The sequence below is a fragment of the Fringilla coelebs genome (genome assembly GCF_963513975.1).
Source record: "Fringilla coelebs genome assembly, chromosome: 9".
Classification (NCBI taxonomy): domain Eukaryota; kingdom Metazoa; phylum Chordata; class Aves; order Passeriformes; family Fringillidae; genus Fringilla; species Fringilla coelebs.
This window is the reverse complement of record NC_140067.1, coordinates 31,457,707-31,479,307: the sequence shown is the minus strand read 5'-3', so window position 1 is coordinate 31,479,307 and position 21,601 is coordinate 31,457,707. Positions and strand designations below refer to the sequence as shown.

Genomic DNA, 21,601 nt, shown 5'->3' with positions numbered 1-21,601 from the left:
TGGCATCTCCTATGGGACAATCGTGCTGAGACCGCCCACCGTGGGGTCCCCCAAGCCCCCCACCTGGACCTACCTCAGGATCTCCAACAACCCCTTCAGGGACCCATCCCAGGGGGGAGGTCCCCTTCCTTTGTTCGGCACCCCTCAGATTATTGACGACCCCTACCCATCACCCCCCTGGAACTCCCATCACCAGCATGCCAGCCCCAGGAAAACCTACCCAGAACCTCCACCCTAGTGGAGACCCTCCCAGTTCTGCTGTACCCCAATAAATGTTTGTGACCTCTAGATGCTGATGTTGGGGAGGATGGAGGGGATTTGGAGGTGAGGCACCGCAGGGGGGAACTCTGGAGGGGAGGAGAACCTGCAGGGAGAGGGCCTCTGAGAGTATTTTAGGTGAGGGCACAAGGGAAGGGGGACAGGAAGCTCTTGGGGTCTCAGGGGTTCTATGTCTAGTGCTGGTGGGGGGATTCCAGGGGGTGGTGCTCAGGGGATTCGCTGTTTGAGCAGAGGGCAGGGCTGTGGCAGGGCGCTCACAGGTGCCTCGAACGTGGGTAGGGTTGCCTGCGGGGGCCGGGGTTTGGTGCCCCCCGTGAGGGTGGGGGTCTGGCGGGCTCCGTCCATGGGTCGGGCTCTGGGGTGGGGCCTCAAGGGGGTCCCCTCTATGGGATGGGTGGTGGTGGGGAAGGGGGCCCCACTTTGGGGGCGGGGCACGGGGTTCTGGGCGCTCCCAGGCTGCTGTTCCGCTGCTGCCGCTCGGGGCTCTGAGCGGGGAGGGGCGGGCCCGCACCTGAGGACACGGCAGGGACCCCAGAACGGACCCGCCCAACCCTGCCCTGGGACCCCAACCCCCCCTTCCTCATGCCTTGGAGAACCCTCCCGAGCCTCAGAACCCAAAACCTACCCTGGGACCTCAAACCCCCTTAAACCTGCCCATCTATGCCATCCTTGGGGTACCCTCTGAGCCCCCCAAACCTCAGGGACTCCAAATATCCCCCCTAAAATCCCGACCTAGCCCCCACCCACCTGGTTTGGGATACCTCCAGGTTTGGGGGTCTCCTCAACCCTCTTTTTTCCCCAGACAGGCCAATGCTGAGTTTGGTGGGGAATATTTTTGTTACTGAACTTTCAAAGAAAGTTAACAACACAAATTGTGGATGAAATAAATGGGCAGGAGATCTTTCTCCTTTTGATGCCTTTATTGAAAGCAATCAGCTCAGGATGGGGGCACCCAACAAGTCCGCGGTTTCTCCGCCGCCGCTATTCAGGGGTGACTCAGAGAAGGAGCAAAGAGCAGCAGCTTTGTCCCCTGAGGGGCAGAGCTGGGGGTACCGTCCTCATGAAGGTGCTAGGGTATACCCGGGGTCCTCACTTGCGCTGTGGTCTTCTTCAGCTAGGGTGAGGGGCTGACCGAGGCTTCCAGCATCTCTGCAGGCTTGGAACTCTGTTCTTGACATCTAGACCCCGTTCTAATCTCCTAATTTTGATTTGGCTGGTTGCTTTTGGGGGTTTATTAGATGAGTTTGGGGGTTTTCACTCCGTTGCACCCTGGGTCTGGGATTTATTTATGTGTCTCTTGATGTTGCCCTCCCTTCTCAGTCGTTTACCTGGCCCAGGCAAGGTGATACTGATGCAATACAGCGTTATCGACCACATTAGCATATCAACCTGTCGGGGTGCCATGTCCCGGGAAACAGCGGGCTACGCCCAGCAGCTGTCCCTGCAGGAAAGGGGCTCAGGGTTGGTCTCTGTGCCCCCCGTGCTATCCCCGGGGTGCCCCCTCCCCGGCTCAGTTGGGCCCCGTTCCCCGGGGGTGGCAGCCCGCCGTTCCCGGACGGGCCGGTCCCCGCGGACACCGCCCGTGGGGGCTCCCCCGGGACCCGCGCTGGGCAGGGGCCGCTCTCCCGCTCCCGCATCATCCCCGGCCCGGGCGGGACCGCGCCGAAGGTGGGGGTCGGGCCCCACCATTCCCGGGCAGTCCAGCAGCTTTGGAGAATAGGTAGTTAAAAGTATACTGTTAACAGAACATTACAACACGTAATGGGCCAGCCAAGGTGATACTGATACAATACAGCGTTAACGACCATATTAGCGTATCAATCTGTCGGCGTTGCCGGCACTTGGGAGACAGCGGACTACGCCCAGCAGCTGTCCCTGCAGGGAAGGGACTCGGGGGTTGGTGCCTTCCCCCTCCCCGGCTCAGGTGGGACCCGTGCCCCATGGGGGGGGCAGCACGCCGCTCCCGGGATGCTCCCGGGACGGGCCGGTCCCCGCTGACACCGCCCGCGGGGGCTCCCCCGGCCCCGCCGGGACCCGCGCTGGGGAGAGGCCGTTCTCACATCATCCCCGGCCCCACCGGGACCCGCGCTGGGGAGGGGCCGCTTCACATCATCCCCGGCCCCGGCGGGACGGCGCCGAAGGTGGGGGTCGGGCCCCACCACTCCTGGGCAGCCCCGCAGTCACTGAGAACAGGCAGCAAAAAGTACCTTGTTAACAGAACATTACAACAACTTGAAATTATAAACTTTCAATAGGACTCCCACTTGGCAGTTCTGGCTTTTAGTCGTAAACTTTGCAATCTAAAAAAATGGATAATCCTTTTCTTATTCATAACAATTGGTTAATCCCAGCTGTTCACGCGTCTAAAATAGACTGCTGATTGAATCATCTAATTTTTCAAACGTCTTGCTGTGATCATCTAGCCCACCCATGACTTCTCTTTTTTCTCATTTTCCCGAGCTCGAGGACAAACTTGCTGAGTCCTAATGACTCTTCTTCTCGTATCTTTTCCAAGGATATACAAACCCCATTTCTGAATATGTCCATTATTCATTGTTTGGGAACGTGTCCATTGTCCATTATTACCAGCAGGCTGGATTGTGCATCAGCTGAATGTGGCCATCGTCTTGCAAAAACTCCTCAACCTGCAAAAAATCCTCGATAAGGAGGAATCTCAACTTCTACTTTATAAAGTGCTTGTCCACTGCTGTTGCTGCTTCCCATATTTTCAGGGGGGGTCTCCTGAGTTTGAGTACCTCCATGGGTAGGGCGCTCTCCTAATTTGATTTCTGCAAAGTTTAGTACAGCAATGATTGTAGATGTGGTACTGGTGTTCAAATACCAGTAATAATCATAAGCTACAACTGTCTGCTTGGCTCTTTCCTGAGCCAGACCCTAAGACTTGGCTCAGTTGGTTTGAGTATGGTGCTCATTACAGCACAGTTGTTGGCTCAATCTGTGTATGGCCCATTCACTTAACAGTGATGACCTTTGTGGGTCCCTTTACACTCAGAATATTCTGTGATCTGTGACATAATGGCAATGCCAACAGCAAACATTGGCTAAACACTGGCAAGTTCTATGAGACTGGAGTGTGTTAAAATGATCACTGGCCACTATCTCGGACAGGAGAGATAGGAATGTGACTGAGTGTTGGTACCTTTTTTCTTTTAATCTGTCAGCACCCCATCAATGCCCAAGCACACGGTGCTTACGGTGCTTACGTTGTGGCTGTTAGGCTTGCAGTGTTGGGTACTTCAACTCTTAGTGGGGCCAAATTGGCCGGAACTTCAGAAATTCCACTGCTCCCTGGGGCAAATACCCAGCACGGGGACACACTAGCAGTTTGGATCAGGGAGTGCAGGTGCCATGTGGAGTCAGCACAGTCTCTGGATTCCTTTTAGGGTTTGGGCTAATGTTCAAACATTAACATTGACTCACTGCCATTAAGCAGACAACAGATTTAAACATTCAGAACATCAAAATCCTAAATATTGTCATTTGTATCTTTGATTGCAAAGCAAGTAGCCAATATTCACCTCTCATCCAGGACCCATAAATTAACCTTAGTAGCTTGACAGATAACATTTGCTCCATTTACTAAAGTGATTTTAACTCAGCGTCTGGGTCATACACCCAGCTTCTTGGCATCCGGCTCCATTAGAACTGAATGCTGTGCTGAATGTAATTAATCATTAACAAGAGCCAACTGGAATCTGGATGTATGGGTCATTAGTATGTATTGATAGGGTTCCACTTGTTGCATTTCAGTCTCAGTTGGCTTGTCCCTGGAATGGTTTTGCAAATCAGCCACCTGAATGGACTCTGGCACAATACAGGGTGAACTGGTAGCTTGCTTAAGCCTCACCTATGCGGTTTCTTTCAGTTTTCATCTTTTCTCCTTTTCTTCCAGGAGCTGTTTCTGCAATTGTTCAGTTCTCAGAAACAGGGTAAGTTCCTCTCTCAGGTCTTGTTTCTTCTATAATTTTCCCTATTCAAATTCTAAAATAATTGTCTTTCCTTACACTCTGCTAAAGCAAGTACAGTCCTGAGATGATCTTTCTTGGTCTTAAGTGTAAACATTTGGATTCTCAGCTTTTCTCCTGTCTCCATCTCAGAAGCCAGTGGTAACTTTGACACCTCATTTTCTGTGTAAGTCTTATTTTTGGTGAGCTTCATTAAATGTTTGCAGCTGCCAGCCCCCAGCTCACTGAGGATGGCAAAAGTTGTTTCTAAGACTCCAGTTAACAACATTAGCCTGTGGGACCATGGTAATGATGTCTCCCAGGAGTTCCCATTCCTACATCAACATCTTTATCCTGCTTGTGGCAAAAGAGTGCAACTTTCCTCTTCCCCAGGCACTCCATTCCGGGCACTACATTCTCCACAACAGCAGTGGATAATTTATCACATCTCGAGAAATTACTTTCTGCAAGCCTTTCACTCAAACTGCATTCCATCATGCACTGGGACCCTGCTGCTCCCTTTTGGGAAGTCTGCTTCCTTGGTGCAATTTCAATCTCCTGATTGTTATTCTGTTTACTAATTGTTAATTGAAACCCATCCTTCTGCCCGAGCTAATTAGCCCTGAAGATCTCTTTGCCCACCATAAGGGTCTTTTCCCTTGTCTTCCTCCCTGTGGGGTTAACACTTGCTTCAAGTGATCCTGAAATTCTGCCGCAGTGTTTTATCACGTCCAGCAAAACTCTGACCATGGCAGACACATACTTGGTTAACCAGTGATGTAAGTGAGGGCTGTCCTGGAACATCTGTCATTCATCATTTGCAAAAACACTGCCTTCTGTACACTCTCTGTCCCATGATCTATGGTTGGGGTCTCAATCCTAAACCAATCACTCCTCTCTAATGGATTTAACCTCCTGCTCAACAGGCGACACTCTGAGTGTAAGACCACAGTTTTCTCTGGTCACTCACTATTAAAAACACTTCTGGCCTCCAGAAGCCTTGGGCCTCCGCCTCAGAGAAAAGATTTAATCACCCCTGCCAGAGGTACTCTCCAAACATATCCTGTTTCTGATTACTATGTAAGTCTGCTACACTTTTCCTGGAACTTTGCTATCTCGGCTGCTGTGTACCACATTGTTTTAGTAACAGCGTGCAGACACTGATTGTCATAGAAGGTTTCATCTTTAATTTGGGGATGTCATGTGATTTGCTCATTATCAGATGTACTGCTGCTTATAGGGTCCTTAGAGACATCAAAGAACCTTTCTGTCCCGTCCACTGTTATGAACAGAAAAGGGTTATCCATTTTTTTTAGATTGCAAAGCTCACAACTGAAACCAATAACTGCTAAGTGGGAGTCCTAACTATTGATGGTTTATAATTGCATGTTGTAATGTTCTGTTAACAGCATACTTTTAACTACCTGTTCTCCAAAGCTGCTGGACTGCCCGGGAGTGGTGGGGCCCGACCCCCACCTTCGGCGCGGTCCCGCCCGGGCCGGGGATGATGCGGGAGCGGGGGAGCGGCCCCTGCCCAGCGCGGGTCCCGGCGGGGCTGGGGGAGCTCTCACGGATGGTGTCAGCAGGGACCGGCCCGTCCCGGGAACGGCGGGCTGCCCCCCCCAGGGCACGGGGCCCAACTGAGCCGGGGAGGGGGCACCCCGGGGATAGCACGGGGGGCACAGAGACCAACCCTGAGCCCCTTTCCTGCAGGGACAGCGGCTGGGCGTAGCCCGCTGTTTCCCGGGACACGGCACCCCGACAGGTTGATATGCTAATGTGGTCGCTAACGCTGTATTGTATCAGTATCACCCTGCCTGGGCCAGGTAAACGACTGAGAAGGGAGGGCAACATCAAGAGACACATAAATAAATCCCAGACCCAGGGTGCAACGGAGTGAAAACCCCCAAACTCATCTAATAAACCCCCAAAAGCAACCAGCCAAATCAAAATTAAGAGATTAGAACGGGGTCTAGATGTCAAGAACAGAGTTCCAAGCCTGCAGAGATGCTGGAAGCCTCGGTCGCCCCTCACCCTAGCTGAAGAAGACCACAGCGCAAGTGAGGACCCGGGACTGGCCGGCAGGAAGGCACGGGTATACCCCAGCACTCTAGTGAGGACGGTACCCCCAGCTCTGCCCCTCAGGAGACAAAGCTGCTGCTCTTTGCTCCTTCTCTGAGTCACCCCTGAATAGCGGCGACGGAGAAACCGCGGACTTGTTGGGTGCCCCCATCCTGAGCTGATTGCTTTCAATAAAGGCATCAAAAGGAGAAAGATCTCCTGCCCTTTTATTTCATTCACAATTTGTGTTGTTAACTTTCTTTGAAAGTTCAGTAACAAAAATATTCCCCACCAAACTCAGCATTGGCCTGTCTGGGGAAAAAAGAGGGTTGAGGAGACCCCCAAACCTGGAGGTATCCCAAACCAGGTGGGTGGGGGCTAGGTCGGGATTTTAGGGGGGATATTTGGAGTCCCTGAGGTTTGGGGGGCTCAGAGGGTACCCCAAGGATGGCATAGATGGGCAGGTTTAAGGGGGTTTGAGGTCCCAGGGTAGGTTTTGGGGTCTGAGGCTCGGGAGGGCTCTCCAAGGCATGAGGAAGGGGGGGTTGGGGTCCCAAGACAGGGTTGGGTGGGTCCGTTCTGGGGTCCCTGCCGTGTCCTCAGGTGCGGGCCCGCCCCTCCCCGCTCAGAGCCCTGAGCGGCAGCAGCGGAACAGCAGCCTGGGAGTGCCCAGAACCCCGTGCCCCGCCCCCAAAGTGGGGCCCCCTTCCCCACCACCACCCGCCCCATAGAGGGGACCCCCTTGAGGCCCCACCCCAGAGCCCGACCCATGGACGGAGCCCCCCACCCTCACGGGGGCTCCAAACCCCGGCCCCCGCAGGCAACCCTACCCACGTTCGAGGCACCTGTGAGCGCCCTGCCACAGCCCTGCCCTCTGCTCAAACAGCGAATCCCCTGAGCACCACCCCCTGGAATCCCCCCACCACCACTAGACATAGAACCCCTGAGACCCCAAGAGCCTCCTGTCCCCCTTCCCTTGTGCCCTCACCTAAAATACTCTCAGAGGCCCTCTCCCTGCAGGTTCTCCTCCCCTCCAGAGTTCCCCCTGCGGTGCCTCACCTCCAAATCCCCTCCATCCTCCCCAACATCAGCATCTAGAGGTCACAAACATTTATTGGGGTACAGCAGAACTGGGAGGGTCTCCACTAGGGTGGAGGTCCTGGGTAGGATTTCCTAGGGCTGGCATGCTGGTGATGGGAGTTCCAGGGGGGTCATGGGTAGGGGTCGTCAATAATCTGAGGGGTGCCGAACAAAGGAAGGGGACCTCCCCCCTGGGATGGGTCCCTGAAGGGGTTGTTGGAGATCCTGAGGTAGGTCTAGGTGGGGGGCTTGGGGGACCCCACGGTGGGAGGTCTCAGCACGATTGTCCCATAGGAGATGCCAGTAAGATTATGGGTGTGAGATTGTCAGGACAGACCCCAGGGGTCCTCACTCAGATGCCCCCCGCCTCGGCTCCCCGCAGGCGCCGGGCCAGCTGCAGATCCTTGGGGAACAGGGTGACTCGGCGGGCGTGCAGCGAGCACAGGTACGAGTCTTCCAACAGCCGCACCATGAAGGCCTCTGCTGCCTGTGTCCCAAAACCTGAGGAAGGGTCCCCAAAGCCCCCCAGCGTGCCCCAACCCCACACCTGCCCGCGGGGTTAGAGACCCCCCCCCAAACACACACCCGGGGGGCAGGGTCCCTCCAAACCCACCCATGGGTGACTGAAGCACCTTGTGCCTGTTAATGTGTTAAGGGGGGACCAACGCCCAGTGACCCATCCTCAATCCCCAACAGACCCCAGGTATAAGGGACCCTCCCCCCTCCCCCCACACCCAGAGACCCTCTCAACATCCATGGAACCCTGTCCCAGGACCCACAGACCCTTTCCCCAGCCAGTGGAGACCCTCCTAGACCCCCCCTCAGCGCCCATCACACACACCCAACAAACCTCTCAGCCTCATCCAAGTGCCCAAAGAGACCTTCCTGGACCTCCCCAGCCCCCCAGAGACACCCCCAGCACCCACAGCCCCCATGGAAATCTTCCCAGCACCCATGAGATCGCCCTCAGCGCGTCCCCACCCCCCTAAGTCCCTGGACACCCCTGCAGGACCCACAGGACCCCCCAGTCCCTCTGTGACCCCCCTGCCCCACGGCCGGGCCCCTGACCCTACCTCCTGCAGGGCCAGCAGGGCCATGCGCTGCCAGCGGTAATCAACGCCGCGGGTGAAGAGCAGGCAGATCTCCCGCACCTGCGGCAGGGAGGGCACGGGGAGGGGAGCACAGGGGGGCAGCGGGGTCACAGGGAGTGCGGGGACAGCGGGACAACACGGAGGGGATATGGGGGCATTGGGGACATTCCGGGCTGGGGCCACCACCGTGGCAACACCCTGGAGACATCCCAGGGGCCAGGGGACACCCTTATTGTCACCCTGGAGACACTGCCCTGGGGACACCCCCGGGAAAGGAACACAGGGGACAGGAACCTGGGGATACACTGGGGAGTGGGGATGTGGGAGCATCAAGATGGGGACACCCGTGGATCTTCCCAGGTGGGAGGCAAGGGGGAAATACCACTCTGGGAACATCCTGAAAACACCCTCAGCCATGGGAACATGGGAACACCCCGATGGGATGGGGGGGACAGTGCCAGCACAGCAGGAGGGGCACAGGGAACACCCAATCCATGCAGCCTCTGAAGGTGGCAGGACAAAAGGATGTCTGGAACCACGGAATGACATTGGGGGTTATGCAAGGATGTTGGGGGAGGACAGGCCCACCATGTCACGAGGATGGCGAGGACAAGGACATGGGGAGGGCTCGAACAGGGTGGAGGGGGGGCCCTGGGGGGCCTCAGTGGGTTTTTGGGATGGGGTCCAAGGGGAGATTGGAGGGTTCCAGGTTGTATTTCAGTGGTCCCAGAGTGGATTTGGGGTTGGATTTGAAGGGGTCCTAGGGATTGTTGGAAGGGTTCCAGTGGGTGTTTGGGAGAGTCCTATGGGGAGCTGAAGGGTCCCAGGGTGGATTTGAAGGCTCTGGGGGAAGTTGCAGGGTCCAAAAGGGTTGATCTGGGGTGTCCTGGATTTGGGGATCCCAGGAGAGGGGATCCAGAGTGGCTTGGAAGATCCCAGACAATGTTGGAGGTTCTGGGGTGAAATTGGGGGGGGGTCCCTGGAGGGGTTTGGGGGTCCCAAAGTAGATTTTATGAGTATCTGAGCTGATCTATGTGGTCTCAGGGGAGTTTGGGAGTCCATGGTGGGTGCTGGGGAGGTTCTGTGGGGGAAATAGGATTTTGTCTGGGGATTTTCGGGATGAGGGAGGTTCTCACCAGTCGGGCGAAGGGGCCGGGGCGCAGCAGCAGACCGGTGCTGCTCTGGTACTTGCGGATCTCCTGCAATGCCCGCTGGCCTGGGCGGCGCCCTGCGGGGGCATCACAACGGGGCGTGTGGGGGCTTTAGGGGATCTATTTAGTCTGCGGGGCACAGACGGGGAGCTCTGAAGGAACGCGGGGGGAACAGGAGATCTATAGGACCTGGCAGAACACAGGGGGCTACCGGGGATCTATGGGGGGGGCTACAGGCGCCGGGGGGAAAGGGGGAAGCTGTGGGGGTTGTAAGGGATCTGTAAGGGTCTGTGGGGACATTGTGGGTGTAAAGGATCTATAGAGAGCTACAGTGATGGCCGATATAGGGGAGCAATAGGGGACAGGGAGTATGGGGGTAGGCGGGCTATAGGGGAGAGGGAGTGTGGAGTGACTGTAGGTGATGGAAGCATATAGGGATATAGAGGGCACAGGCTAGGGGCGGAGGACAACAATAGAGGGAGTCCATAGGAGTGCTCTAGAGGGGGGCCTGAAAGGGGGCTCGGTGTGGGGGGTCCATAAAGGGTGTCTGTAAAGGGAGTCCAGCGCCCCATACTCACTGCGTGTCCGCGGCGGGGGCGGCGGGGGCGGCGGGGGCGGTGGGGGAGCTCCGCGCCGTCGGGGGCTGGGTTTGGGACGGGGCATGGCGTGGCCGAGTCCACCGCAGAGTCAGGCCGAGTTCAGAAGCGGAGCCGGCGGCTGCGGAAAGGAGAGTCAGGACGGACCAAGGCGTCCGTGTCCCCACGGCACTCCCGCGATCTGCCGCGCCGCGCCGTTCAAATGTCCCTCCGCGCTCCTGACGTCACCTCCCGCCGCGCGCCTATCGGGGCGCGCGACCGCCCCGCGCCGCCGCACTCCGCGACTCGATGGTGCCGCGCCCCCGAGGGCTCATTAGCATAACTCTGCATGGCCCCGCCCCCAGGCGCCCCGCGCCTTGGCGCTCCCGGGGTGCTCTCAGTTCCCGTCCCCGTGCGGTGCCAGGACGGGCTCTCTATTCGTCCTGGTCGGTTCCCGTTGCTCCCGGTCATCTGCATGGCTCCATTTACTCCCAGCTTGACCCCAGTATGATTCCAGTCCCCTGCAGTGTGATTTTCGTGCTTTCCAGCCACTCCCAGTGTGAGTCCAGGACAATCACAACGATTCCGAGTATGATCCCTGTCACACCCCCAACGGTCCTAATCAATTCCTGTCCCTACTAGAATGACCCCACTATGATCCCAGTCCCTCCCAGTATGATACCAGTTGCACCCCAGTGTGGTTCCAGACAGTTCCACTATGAACCCAGCGTGGTTCCAGCTGTCCCCTCCTGTAGGATCTTAGTTGCTCCAGTTATGGTCCCAGTACCCCCAACATGGTTCCAGCATTTTCCATTTGCTCCCAGTGTGTCTTCAGTTGGCTCCAAACATGGTCCCAGTAGCTCCCTGCGCCTCCCAGTACCCAGTGGGGGTCAGTCAACGATTACAACTGTCCATGAAATCCACTGGGAGCAGCAGATTGGGGCATTAATGAACCCATGGTGGGCTTTGGGGTTTCTTGAGGGCATAGCCTCGCAGACCTCCCAGTTAACCCACAGTTTTCCCAGTAGTTTTCCCACCACACTCCTTATTTGACCCCATCAAACCTCCCGGTTGCCCCTAGTTGTCCACCCAGGCCAGATGTTGAACAGGACCGGCCCCAACACTGAGCCCTGGGGAACCCCAGCAGTGCCCAGCCCCAGCTGGCTGTGGCCCCATTCCCACTCCTCCTTGGCCTGGACACCAGCCAGGTGTTCCCAGCCAGAGGCACCTGTCCCAGCCGCAAGCTGCAGGTGCTCCAGGAGAGGCAGGGAGATGGAGGCAGTGCCAAAGGCTTTGCTGAGCTGCAGACAGACACACCCACACGTGTCCAACACCCAGCAGGGTCACCTGGGCACAGCAGGAGATCAGGTGAGTCAGGCAGTACCTGCCTTTCCCGAGCCCTGGCTGTTCCCAGTGCCCTGGTTTTCCCATCTGTGCCATGGGTGCTGAAGTCCCAGTCGGTGCCGTGTTGCCAATGGGACACTGTTGTGCTGGCTATCAGTGCCTGCTGTTCTTCAACTGCCTCAGCACTCCCACAGAAGAAGGGTCCTCTGAAAGACCAAGCAAGGGATTCAGCTGTCTTAATTTCTTCTGTCTCCACAGCAGCTCTCCCAAAGCCCAATGGTGTCCTCCCGGGTCCTTGAAATACCTCTCCTGAGGTGATCTGTGCCAGGGATACATGGAGCCTCTAGGCCAGTGACAATGGCATTTTTCTGCCACTCATGCCCAGTCAGGAGCACTTCAGCTTCCAGTACAGTCCCTGTTTGGATCCCCTGCCATCCCAGAGATGCATGAATCAGAGATGCATTCTGCCCCTGTTTGTTGGCACGAGGGTACATTGTGCACCGGTGTCAACGAAAGCCTTGTGCTCCTGTGGCTCTGCTGTGCCAGGCCATGGATCCACACAGTCCAACTGACCCCACTGTCCTTTCCCCACACCTGCCTGGAGCCAGGTCCCCTCTAGCTCTGATCATGGTACTTGGTGCTCACTTCTTGTAAATATGACCTGGAGGTCCCTTCCAGAGGGTCAGAAGGAACCTCAGCCCTTCACTTCTGCCTGAGGACTTGCCCAGTGGGAACTGAGTGGCATTTTTCCTTGAAGAGTTTGTTGTGGTGGTGAATTTTTCCTCTCAACTCACATACCTGTGCTGCCAGAGCAGAGGTGGCTTTTCCATCCCACTTCCGTATGTCTTCACCATGGCCAGGCAAGTAAAACCACAGGTTACCTTGTGGTGTGCCCCTCTCTCTTGAGCAGGGGGCACTTGCCCCCTATAGAGTCCAGTCTATGCTAGTGGGGCATAGGGCACTTCTTTCAGTCGCTGGAGGTCTTTTCCACAGACAAGATGCAGGCCCATAGGGTGGAAAAGATACTTGCTTCGTATTGTGAGAGTTTGGTAACCAAATTATCAACTCTTTGTTCTCCTTTCCATGACATCACTGCCAATGAGTTGGTATATGGTGATGGCATCTCAGTAGGAACTTCCATCACATGGTTTGTGTCCACTGAACCTCATCTGGATCTACAGGGGAGTGTAGGTCTGGGCACAGTCCTGTGCCATGTGCCCAGGGATGATCCTGCCTGAGCAGGAAGGTTGAACCAGATGATCCACTGGACCCTTCCAACCAAACGGATTTTGTGATTCTGCGAAAGCAGGAGCAATTCTCAAGTGATGACGGCACACGGACAACTGGGGGAAAGTTCCTTCTGCTAGTTACAGGGAGGAATGACAGTGAGCAGGACAGAGGGATACAGAGAGGAGAGATGGCACAGGGATGAATGATGGCACAGTGTTACCATATTTTAGCTGGTTTGTGACAGACAAACCAACCAGCCCCTGGTTTGACTGACAGGGGCCTCGCCCAGTCACATCTCTCCCAAGGCTGCAGGCATTTCCTTGGCCAGGACCTGAAGGGGCATATAGTTCTGACCTATGAAAGTGTCCAGATGGGATTTTTCAAATGCCCTGTATAAACAAGGGCTTGGGAAATAAAGCTCTCTGTTGCCACATGAACATTGGGGTTGTAGCAGTTTGAATTTATTTTATTGATTCCTTGTTAAGTGGTTTGTTCTGTTGTACCCCCATGTTCCCCCGAGCTGCTTTACCCCTGGGTTTTACCCTCCCTCAAAGCTGTCCCTCATGCCATTCCCCACCTCTTGTTCCAGCTCTTTCCTTACCTGTCAAGGCAACCCCGCCCTTGATTCCCGAACCTTCCCTGCCTCTTTAAGCTCAGGCCAGTCCCTGTCCTGCAACACCCCTTTGGAATTCCCCTACTCCTCCAAGCCCCACTGGCCCATGTGACCCATCTTCTCCACCCTCCTAGCCCAATGGGCCCCAGACACTTGAGTAATTCCCTCACTCCTCCGCTGAGGATTCCCTGTTGGTTAGCTGTTTGTATCCTCCCTCTGACTTGTATCTGTACCAAACCCCTTGCACAAGAGAGTTCGGGGCTTTTTGTCCCGCTCCCTTCCCCTGGAATAAACTGTTCCTTCTGGAACCTCAAGACAGCCTCCTCCCTTCTCTTCTGCCTGCTCCCTGTCGTGGCTTATGTCTGCTACTTTAGAGCAAGTGGCTCTAAAGGTTCTGCCTCTGGTAAATCCCCACACCGAGGCCGTTCCCCATTCCTGGCGTGGCACAGGAGTTCTGGCAGCCACTTCAGGGGTGAGTGGTCTTTGTCTCCTGACAATTTCCCCCCGCCCCCCACCCCATCTGACACTCACGGCACAGGGAGCAGGACAGAGCAACAGAGAATAAACCAGGAAAAGGCGCATGAGATAAACCAGGAGGAAGGCAGGGAGAAGGTTCGCCACTGGACTCCATAAAATTAGAGCACGGAACCGATCGAATTGCCTTCCATGAGGGGAAGAGTTCCCGGATGGATGAGGGGAGTGAAGTGGGTCGCTCCCTTGGCAGCCTTTCAGAAGGACTCAGCAGGTGGGCTGAGGGAGTGGTGGGCAGGGAAGAACCTCACCTGTCCTGCCACATCCCACAGGGCTGAGAGAACAAAAACCAGCTGAGAGCAGTGCAACACTGCTATAGAGGCAAATGATAATATTAGCTTTTTGCAAATATTAAAATGGATTTGATACGTGTGATGTTACAATAACTTTGTTATAAAGATATCGTTTGTATTTCTACTGTCAATTAAGCTTAGACACAGTAGTGAAAGAGCGGTGCTTGTGTTAAAATGCCTGCTTGGATGGGATAACATCCAATGAACACAGGATGAGGACACATTCTACAGATATGCCAACTATCAGAACTCACCATCTGAAGAAAGCATGGACCAAGGCCCAAACTGGAAGTGATTAGAAGCAGTCAAAATCACAGCAAGAAACACACATGCTCTAAAAAGGTGGACCAAAGGAGGGGCCATGTAAAATAGTTCCTGGAAAATGTCAACTAGTTATTGGATATACATAGGAGTCTATGAATATGCAACAGGCTGATGTAAGGGAAAAGATATTTAAGGGGTATCCCTAAAGGTGACAGTGTGGTCTTGGCTGAGTGCCAAGATGCACTCGGCCATAATAACCTTTGCTCTATGGTCCTTGTCCCTTATTGTCCTTTATGAAACTTCTAAAATTTTCACAAGAGAGTGAATGTGTTTTTCACAAACACTCACAGTTCTGTTTCCTTTAAACTCAAATCTGGAGAAAACTCCATCCATCCCTTCAGGGACACAAAATAGGTTTCACCTCCCAAACGCTTTGAGGTCCCAAACCATTCTGAGGTGAGGTGATTGTGCCAGACCAGGATATTTTTTTGGCTGATCTCCAGAGGCCCTTCTAACCCCAACTGTTTTTTCATTGCCCAAAACACAGGCAAGAGCCTCAGCAACCACTATTTGGGTAGTTTTCCTCAGCTTCTAATGTTTTCCTTTGCCATTTCAGAACCTTCACTTAAGGAAAAATGAGGTGTCAGGACCTGTTGGACGTCCCCAGATTCCCTCCCCAAACGCTGCAGCAGCAGGGAGAGCCTGCAATGTCTGAGTGAAAATATTTTATTTTTCATAAAAAACATATGAAAAATGCTGTTTTTTCTCTAAACCCTTTAGGTCTTGCCTGCCACACCTCATATCACTTCAGAACAGGGGATTTATAAACCTTAAAATCCTAGAGAAAAATAACATTGAGAGTTTAATTTTATTTTAATGCAGTCAAGACTGGTCTGGTGGGATTTGGTGATGTTCACTGGGAGTAGCCCAGCAAAGGAAAATTATGAGCAAGGGAAGTGTAAATTCTGCACAAGTTAGTCTGGAGAGAAAGTATCTGTCTTCCAGATGTGCTGCAAGGGAAATTAATAAGTAGCATCATCATAATCTGTGTATTTATAAAAGGTGAAACAATGAACTCTTGCATAACACAGCCCAGACAGCTTATGGAAAGTAAAACATTTTAAAGCAGCAAATCCATGGCCAGAGTCACATCCCATGTGCGCAGCTGCTTCTTGGCCGGGCGCAGCTCCTTCAGTCGTGTCAGCTTGCGGAAGACCTCAGGGCCGAGGCTGCGCAGTCCTGCACTCTCCAGGCTCAGGCTGCAGGGCTGGCTCAGGTTGTTGAAGATGGCAGTGGGCAGGTGGCCCATCCCGCCGCTGCTGCCAGCCAGCATCAGGTACTGCAGTGGAGACCCTGGGGCATGCCCTGGGTTGGGGAAACACAAGAAGCTTCCCTCAAACAGCCGGTAAGACCCCATTGGCTCCTTGGCCCGTTCCTATGTCTGTTCCTGCATCCCTGAGCCACTTCCTCCCTATTCCCCGATGGGCCGTTATCTTTGTACTGCCACGAGACCAGGGTGACCCCGGGCCCCTGGGGAGACAGAAACCTGGACCCTCCGTGTGTGTGTGCCCGGGACCCGAATATGTTACCACACAGCTGAATTCAACATCTGTCGGTATTTGGCAAAGGCCCTTTTTGCTTCTTTACCCTGGACTTTACTGGCAGCTATTCAGGCTGCAGCACTGCAGCTGTGCCAGGTCATGGAAGGCATCGGCAGGGATGGCCGAGAGCGAGTTCTGAGACAGGCAGAGCGAGCGCAGGGCAACGAGGCCCTGGAAGAAGCGTTGTGGGACCACACGCATCCCATACGGCTGCTGCACCTGCAGCTCCAGGTCACAGAGGTTGCACAGGCGGCGGAAAGGCGGCAGCTGCCGCAGGTGTCGGCTCAGGTAGCGCAGCGCATTGGCACGCAGCTCCAGCACGCCCAGTGCCACCTGCACCGGCTGCAATGCGGCCACGCTCACCTCCGGCAGCCGCTTGCGGTCCAGGTAAAGCCGGCAAAGCCGCGGGAGGCCCTGGAATGCCACGGCTGCCAAGGGCCGCAGGTCGTTCCCGCCCAGGCCAAGGGTCTGCAGGCGGTGACAGAATGACCCACTCAGTAGGTGAGGGAGGGGCAGTGGATGTACATTTATAGCCATCAGTAAAGCCTTTGGCACTGGAGAAGCTGGCTGCTCATGGATTGGAAAGGGGAACTGTTTGCTGGATGGAAAACTGGCTGATGCCCAAGCCCAGAGAGTGGTGAGGAATGGAACTAAATCCAGGTGGGGCCAGTGCAGCAGGACATGTTGCCTGCCACAAGAGCTTGCTAATTGATGAAATAAATCACTCAAGACCACTTGTCTCATGGTTATTTGGGTGCCATGGAAGTGACACTTCTAGCTGACAATAAACATCTTGCTGTGGAAGCAAGATTGTGGAAAGATAAGCTGGAATTTCTGACAGGCACTTAACTTCAAAATCTATTAAAGCTACATTAAACTTTCACAAAGTAGAATTCTTTTGCACATTCCCTGGAAATATGTGGGGCTTTTCCCCCTAAAGTGTGGATGCTGGTTTTGTGGTTCCTCTCTCGAGGGTTGAGTGAAAGGACTCCATGCATACTCTGTGCCAGTTTGGTGGTAAGTTACATTGACTCCTAATCTCTACTATTTCTTTCCTAGCTATTGGAATATTTACCAATATAGCCAGACACGTCTAGGCTTGACTGGCCTCTGCTGCTTGACCAAAAGGCGGCAGCTGCGGTGTTTTCACCTCAGAGACACCTCTGGCTCTGCTGGATGCTGCAGCTGGGCACTAGAGACATGCCGGAGCTCCGGTTTGCCTCTGTGAGAGAAGGTTTAAGGCGAGGTGAAGGAAAAGGAGTCAGGGTCTGCTAGAGGGTTCCAATCCAGAGCTTTATTCTGGCCCACATGCCTCTGAATCCCGTAGCAGCTCTAACAGAACCTCCCAAACCGTGTGGTTGCTGGCTTTTTTAACCCTAGGGAGAGGGAAGGGGTAGGGATCCCACCAACCAGGTGCAGGGCGGGCAGGTCTCAGGTGAAAAGGGACACCTGGATGGGCCAATGGCCCCCAGGGATGAAGAGCATCTTTTGAACTCTGCCAATCACTCAACACCCTTCTGGAATGCCAGGATTGACAGACAGCACTCAGCAGGGGTCAGGGTGGGGGGAAGGAGAGGTGATTGGCACCTGGGAAAGGACTGGGATACCTGAGACAAACTATGGCATTACACTGCAACACCTAGCTTTGATATAGGTACCTTAATGTGGTGCACCATTTTATGTAATCTACTAGTAGTTCTTTTGATTTATACTGTGTAGTAAGTAACTCTGCTCAAGACCTTTTATCTGTTATCTCCTGTCTATTCAATAAATAACTAATTTCATAATAGACCTGATCTGCCCCGCTGAGAACTTGCAAGCCAGAGTGCTTTAGGTGCAGGCCACCTAATTCAAGCTGTACCTAAAAATCTTAGCTTAAGACAGGGCTTGTCTGAAGCTCCCACTCTCTCCATAACACCCATTACTTGTGGGTGACCCCAGGAGTCAGTGCTGGGTCCAGTCCTGTTCAACATCTTTGTTGATGATGTGGATGAGGGGATTAAGTGGAAGTCAAACTAAGTTGACAAATGACACCGACTTGTGTGGGAGTGTGGATCTGCTGGAGAGCAGAAAGGCTCAGCAGAGGGATCAGGACAGTCTGGATCAAGAGGCTGAACCTGCCTTCTCCCCCACTGGGATGCCTATTGGGTAGGAATCATGGCCCAAGTGCCTCCACCTGAGGGACTGGAAAGGGCTGGAGCAGTTCCTGAGAGACTCACACCCCTGTCAACCCATCTCCCCCAGGATCTTTCTCATCAGGTTTTCTCTTGCTGTCTCTTCCTGAAGCATGAGTGATGGAGCAGCCTGGGGGGGGCACCTGGGGTCAGCCGAGGTTGCCTACCCCAAACCTCCCCCACTTTTAGAATCCCAGGCTGGTTTGGGTTGGAAGGGACTTTAAAGGTCATCTCAATCCACCCCCTGCCATAGGCAGGGACATCTTCCACTATCCCAGGTTGCTCCAAGCCCTGTCCAACCTGGCCTTGGACACTTCCAGGGATGGAGCAGCTGCAGCTTCTCCGGACAACCATTGACAGGGTCTCACCACCGTCACAGGGAGGAATTTCTTCCCAATATCCCATCTAACCCTGCCCTATGGCAGGTGAAAACCCTCACCCTCCATCCTGTCCCCTGACAAAGACCCTCCCCAGCTCTCCTGGAGGCACCTTTCTATATTATATTTTATCTCTCTATAAGATTTACACCTACATACATATCAGCCCAAAGAGTGGCTCAGGCAGTTCCTGACTAGTTGTGGCCACCTGGGCTAGTCCCTTCTGGGGGGTGCAGGGGAGTGCTGGGGGTTTGGGCAGATCTATGGGTTATTTTCGAGGGCCTCAGGAAGTTGTAGAGGGAGGTTTGGGAGGATCCTCAGGGTTTATAGGGTGTTCACGGAGGGGGAGCTATGGAGCATTTTGAGGGGATGCTGAGGGTATTTGGGATCTACTGGGGAGTCTGTAGGGGATGGAGGGGGTCTCTGGGGTTTGGAGGGGGTGGGGGGTGGGCTACAGGAGTGTGTACTCCAGGTCGCCAAAGTCCTCTCAGCCTGTTCTTCATCTGACAGGATTTACCTCCACCTGTCAGGGAAGTTCACCACACAGACTCCACTCCTGATTCCCATGAAATTTTGATGTGCGCAACACGCAGGAAGGTTTTTCCTGCAATTTTCCTGGGTCCAAGAGAGACCACGGCAGGTGCATGAAAAAGTGCGGGGGCCTGTCCATTCTCCACATCGGCAATTGCAGTTTTGATTCAAAGTTTAATTAAAGGCTGAACTGTTGCTGATACTGTGATAGTATCAGGGTCTTTCTCTGCTTTGTTGTCATCGCGCCAATTCCCAGGAGACACTCGAGGGGCGCTTGGAGACCAGCTGGGTATGCTTGAGGGATCATTAAAGGGTCTGGGGGGGCGCTTAGGGGGCGCGGAGGCAGTTGGAGAGGACTTGGGGGTCCGAGGGGACACACAGGGGGCGTTTTGGGGACAAGTAGGGGACGGGCGGCGGGCGGACTTCGGGACCCTGAGGGGCACTTGAGGGGCAGGAGAGGGAAACTGGGGGTGCTTACGGGGCCCGGGGGGCACTTACGGTTCAGGGAAGCACTTGGGGAGCAGCTGGGACGGTACTTGGGGGACAGTCCCGGCTCTGAGGGGACCCTCACGGGCCGCGGGGCATGACGGGAACCGCAGTCCCGGCTCCGTGGGCGTCCTACGGGGCCCCGCGGTCTTTCGGGAGTTGTAGTCCAGGAAGTGAATAAACTGGCCCGGAACCAGCGGACAATGGGAGGCGGGGGGCACGAGGGATTTTGGGGGACTCAGGGGGAGCTTCTGATGCCCCCATGACCCCCCCCAGCACCCTCAGGGGCGGAGGGACACCAGAACCCCCCGGCGCCACCTCGGCCGTGTGAAGGTGAAGAAGACAGGTAGCCCCATTCCCGCGGGTTTGGGGGTTCCCCGTCCCGATATGCCCAATAAACCCCGAGGTGCCCCTATAGACTTCCTAGTCCCCACAGACCTCCCGACGCTGTCCCGGGCCCTCCAAAACATCCCACAGACCCACGGACCGTTAAAGATCTCCCAAAGCCCTACCTGGACCCCCAATACCTTCCACAGATTTTTCTCAAAACCCCTAGAGTCTCCCCAAAAGTCCCACAGGCCTCTTCTAGATCCTTTAGAGACACCCAGTGCACTCCCAACCACTCCTATTTTCCAGCACTTCCCATACAACCCCCCAAATCCCTTCCTCAGCCCCAGAGCCCCTCCAAACACCCCCATGGACCCCTAGAGACACCAGCACCCCACCAACAGCCGCTTTTGAGCCCCCAGAAGCCCCCAAATGCTCTTGGGGACATTTGGAGGCAGAGGGGACTGGGGGCAATCCCAAAGGTGGGGGAGGTGAGGGATTTTTGGGGGTCTCCCCACCTTCCTGGTGCAATTTTGGGCATCATTGCTTTATTGGTCCCACCATGGGCTGGGGGTGCCCAGGTGGGCATTCCAAGAGGGTCTCGATGGCCTTGGGGGAGGGAAGGGAGAGCAAATGGGGAGTTAGGGGGACCTGGGGGAGGCACAGGGGCAGAGCTCTGAAATTTGGGGGTGGGGATGTCCTACTGAAGGCGTCCACTTACATCCCGGCAGTGGCATTGCAGCATCCAGAGGAGGAGGAGGTCTCCAAGAGGGCCTGGGGGGCTGCATGTCACGGGGGGTGACAGTCCCACAAGTGTTCCCCAAGCCCCACAAGGGACTTTCTGAGCCAGAAGTGTCTCCCCAACCCACAAGTGCCCCCTCAGGCCCTCAAGTGACCCCTGACCCACAAGTGATTGCCCCTGGCCTACAAATGACCACCTTAGCCCACAAGGGCACATCCAGGACCACCTGTAACCCCTCTGACCAACAAATGACCCCCAGCCCCACAAAGGTGCCTCATGACCCTGAGTAGCCTGCAGCCTTCTAGTGACTCCCTGGCTGACAAGTGACCTCCATGACCCTCAGATGATCCGATGACCCACAAGTGACCCCATGGCCCTCAAGTGGGCTCCTTGCCCACAAGTGACCCCATGGCCCTCAAGCAACGCTTATGGCCCTCATGGGCTCCTCTGGGTCCTCACCCAGTGGCTCGTGCCATGGCGCCCCCTGTAGGGCATCACATGCACTGCTCCTGATTGGCTGTGGGGCCTCACGGGAGTCACGTGCCCACAAGCCAGGCCCGCGGGGGCGGGGCCTGAGCTGGCCTGGCTTGGGGAGGGGCGAGTATCCCCGAAATGCCGACCCTGCACTGACCCCGCGGGGCTGGCTGGCTCGGGAGGAATTTGAGGGGCTGCGGGACGCACTTTTGGGCAGAATGGCGGGTCCGGGGCATCAGCTGGGATCGGGTGGGCTAGCTGGGGGGTCCTCGAGGCGCTCTTGGAGAACGCTGGTGCAAGGAAGGGAATTGGCAGACACTTTGGGGCTCTGGGGAGCACTTGGAGTCCGGGACAACACTGAGGGAACGGGGGAGCAGACTGGGGCCTCCAGGGGGCACTTGGGGATCGCGAG

General features: G+C 55.2%; 1 protein-coding gene across 1 annotated transcript; it reads right to left on the bottom strand.

Moving 5' to 3' along the window:
- Positions 1-7,737: 7,737 nt before the first annotated feature.
- LOC311157103 (histone H3-like centromeric protein A) lies at positions 7,738-10,346 on the bottom strand (the record flags this gene model as incomplete). Its single annotated transcript, XM_084211514.1, has 4 exons — positions 10,206-10,346; positions 9,613-9,704; positions 8,459-8,536; positions 7,738-7,872 (listed from the first exon to the last, which is right to left on the bottom strand). Exons 1-4 carry the CDS (start codon positions 10,288-10,290, stop codon positions 7,738-7,740), a joined length of 390 nt encoding a protein of 129 aa, XP_084067640.1. The 5' UTR covers positions 10,291-10,346.
- Between the last annotated feature and the right edge of the window lie 11,255 nt (positions 10,347-21,601).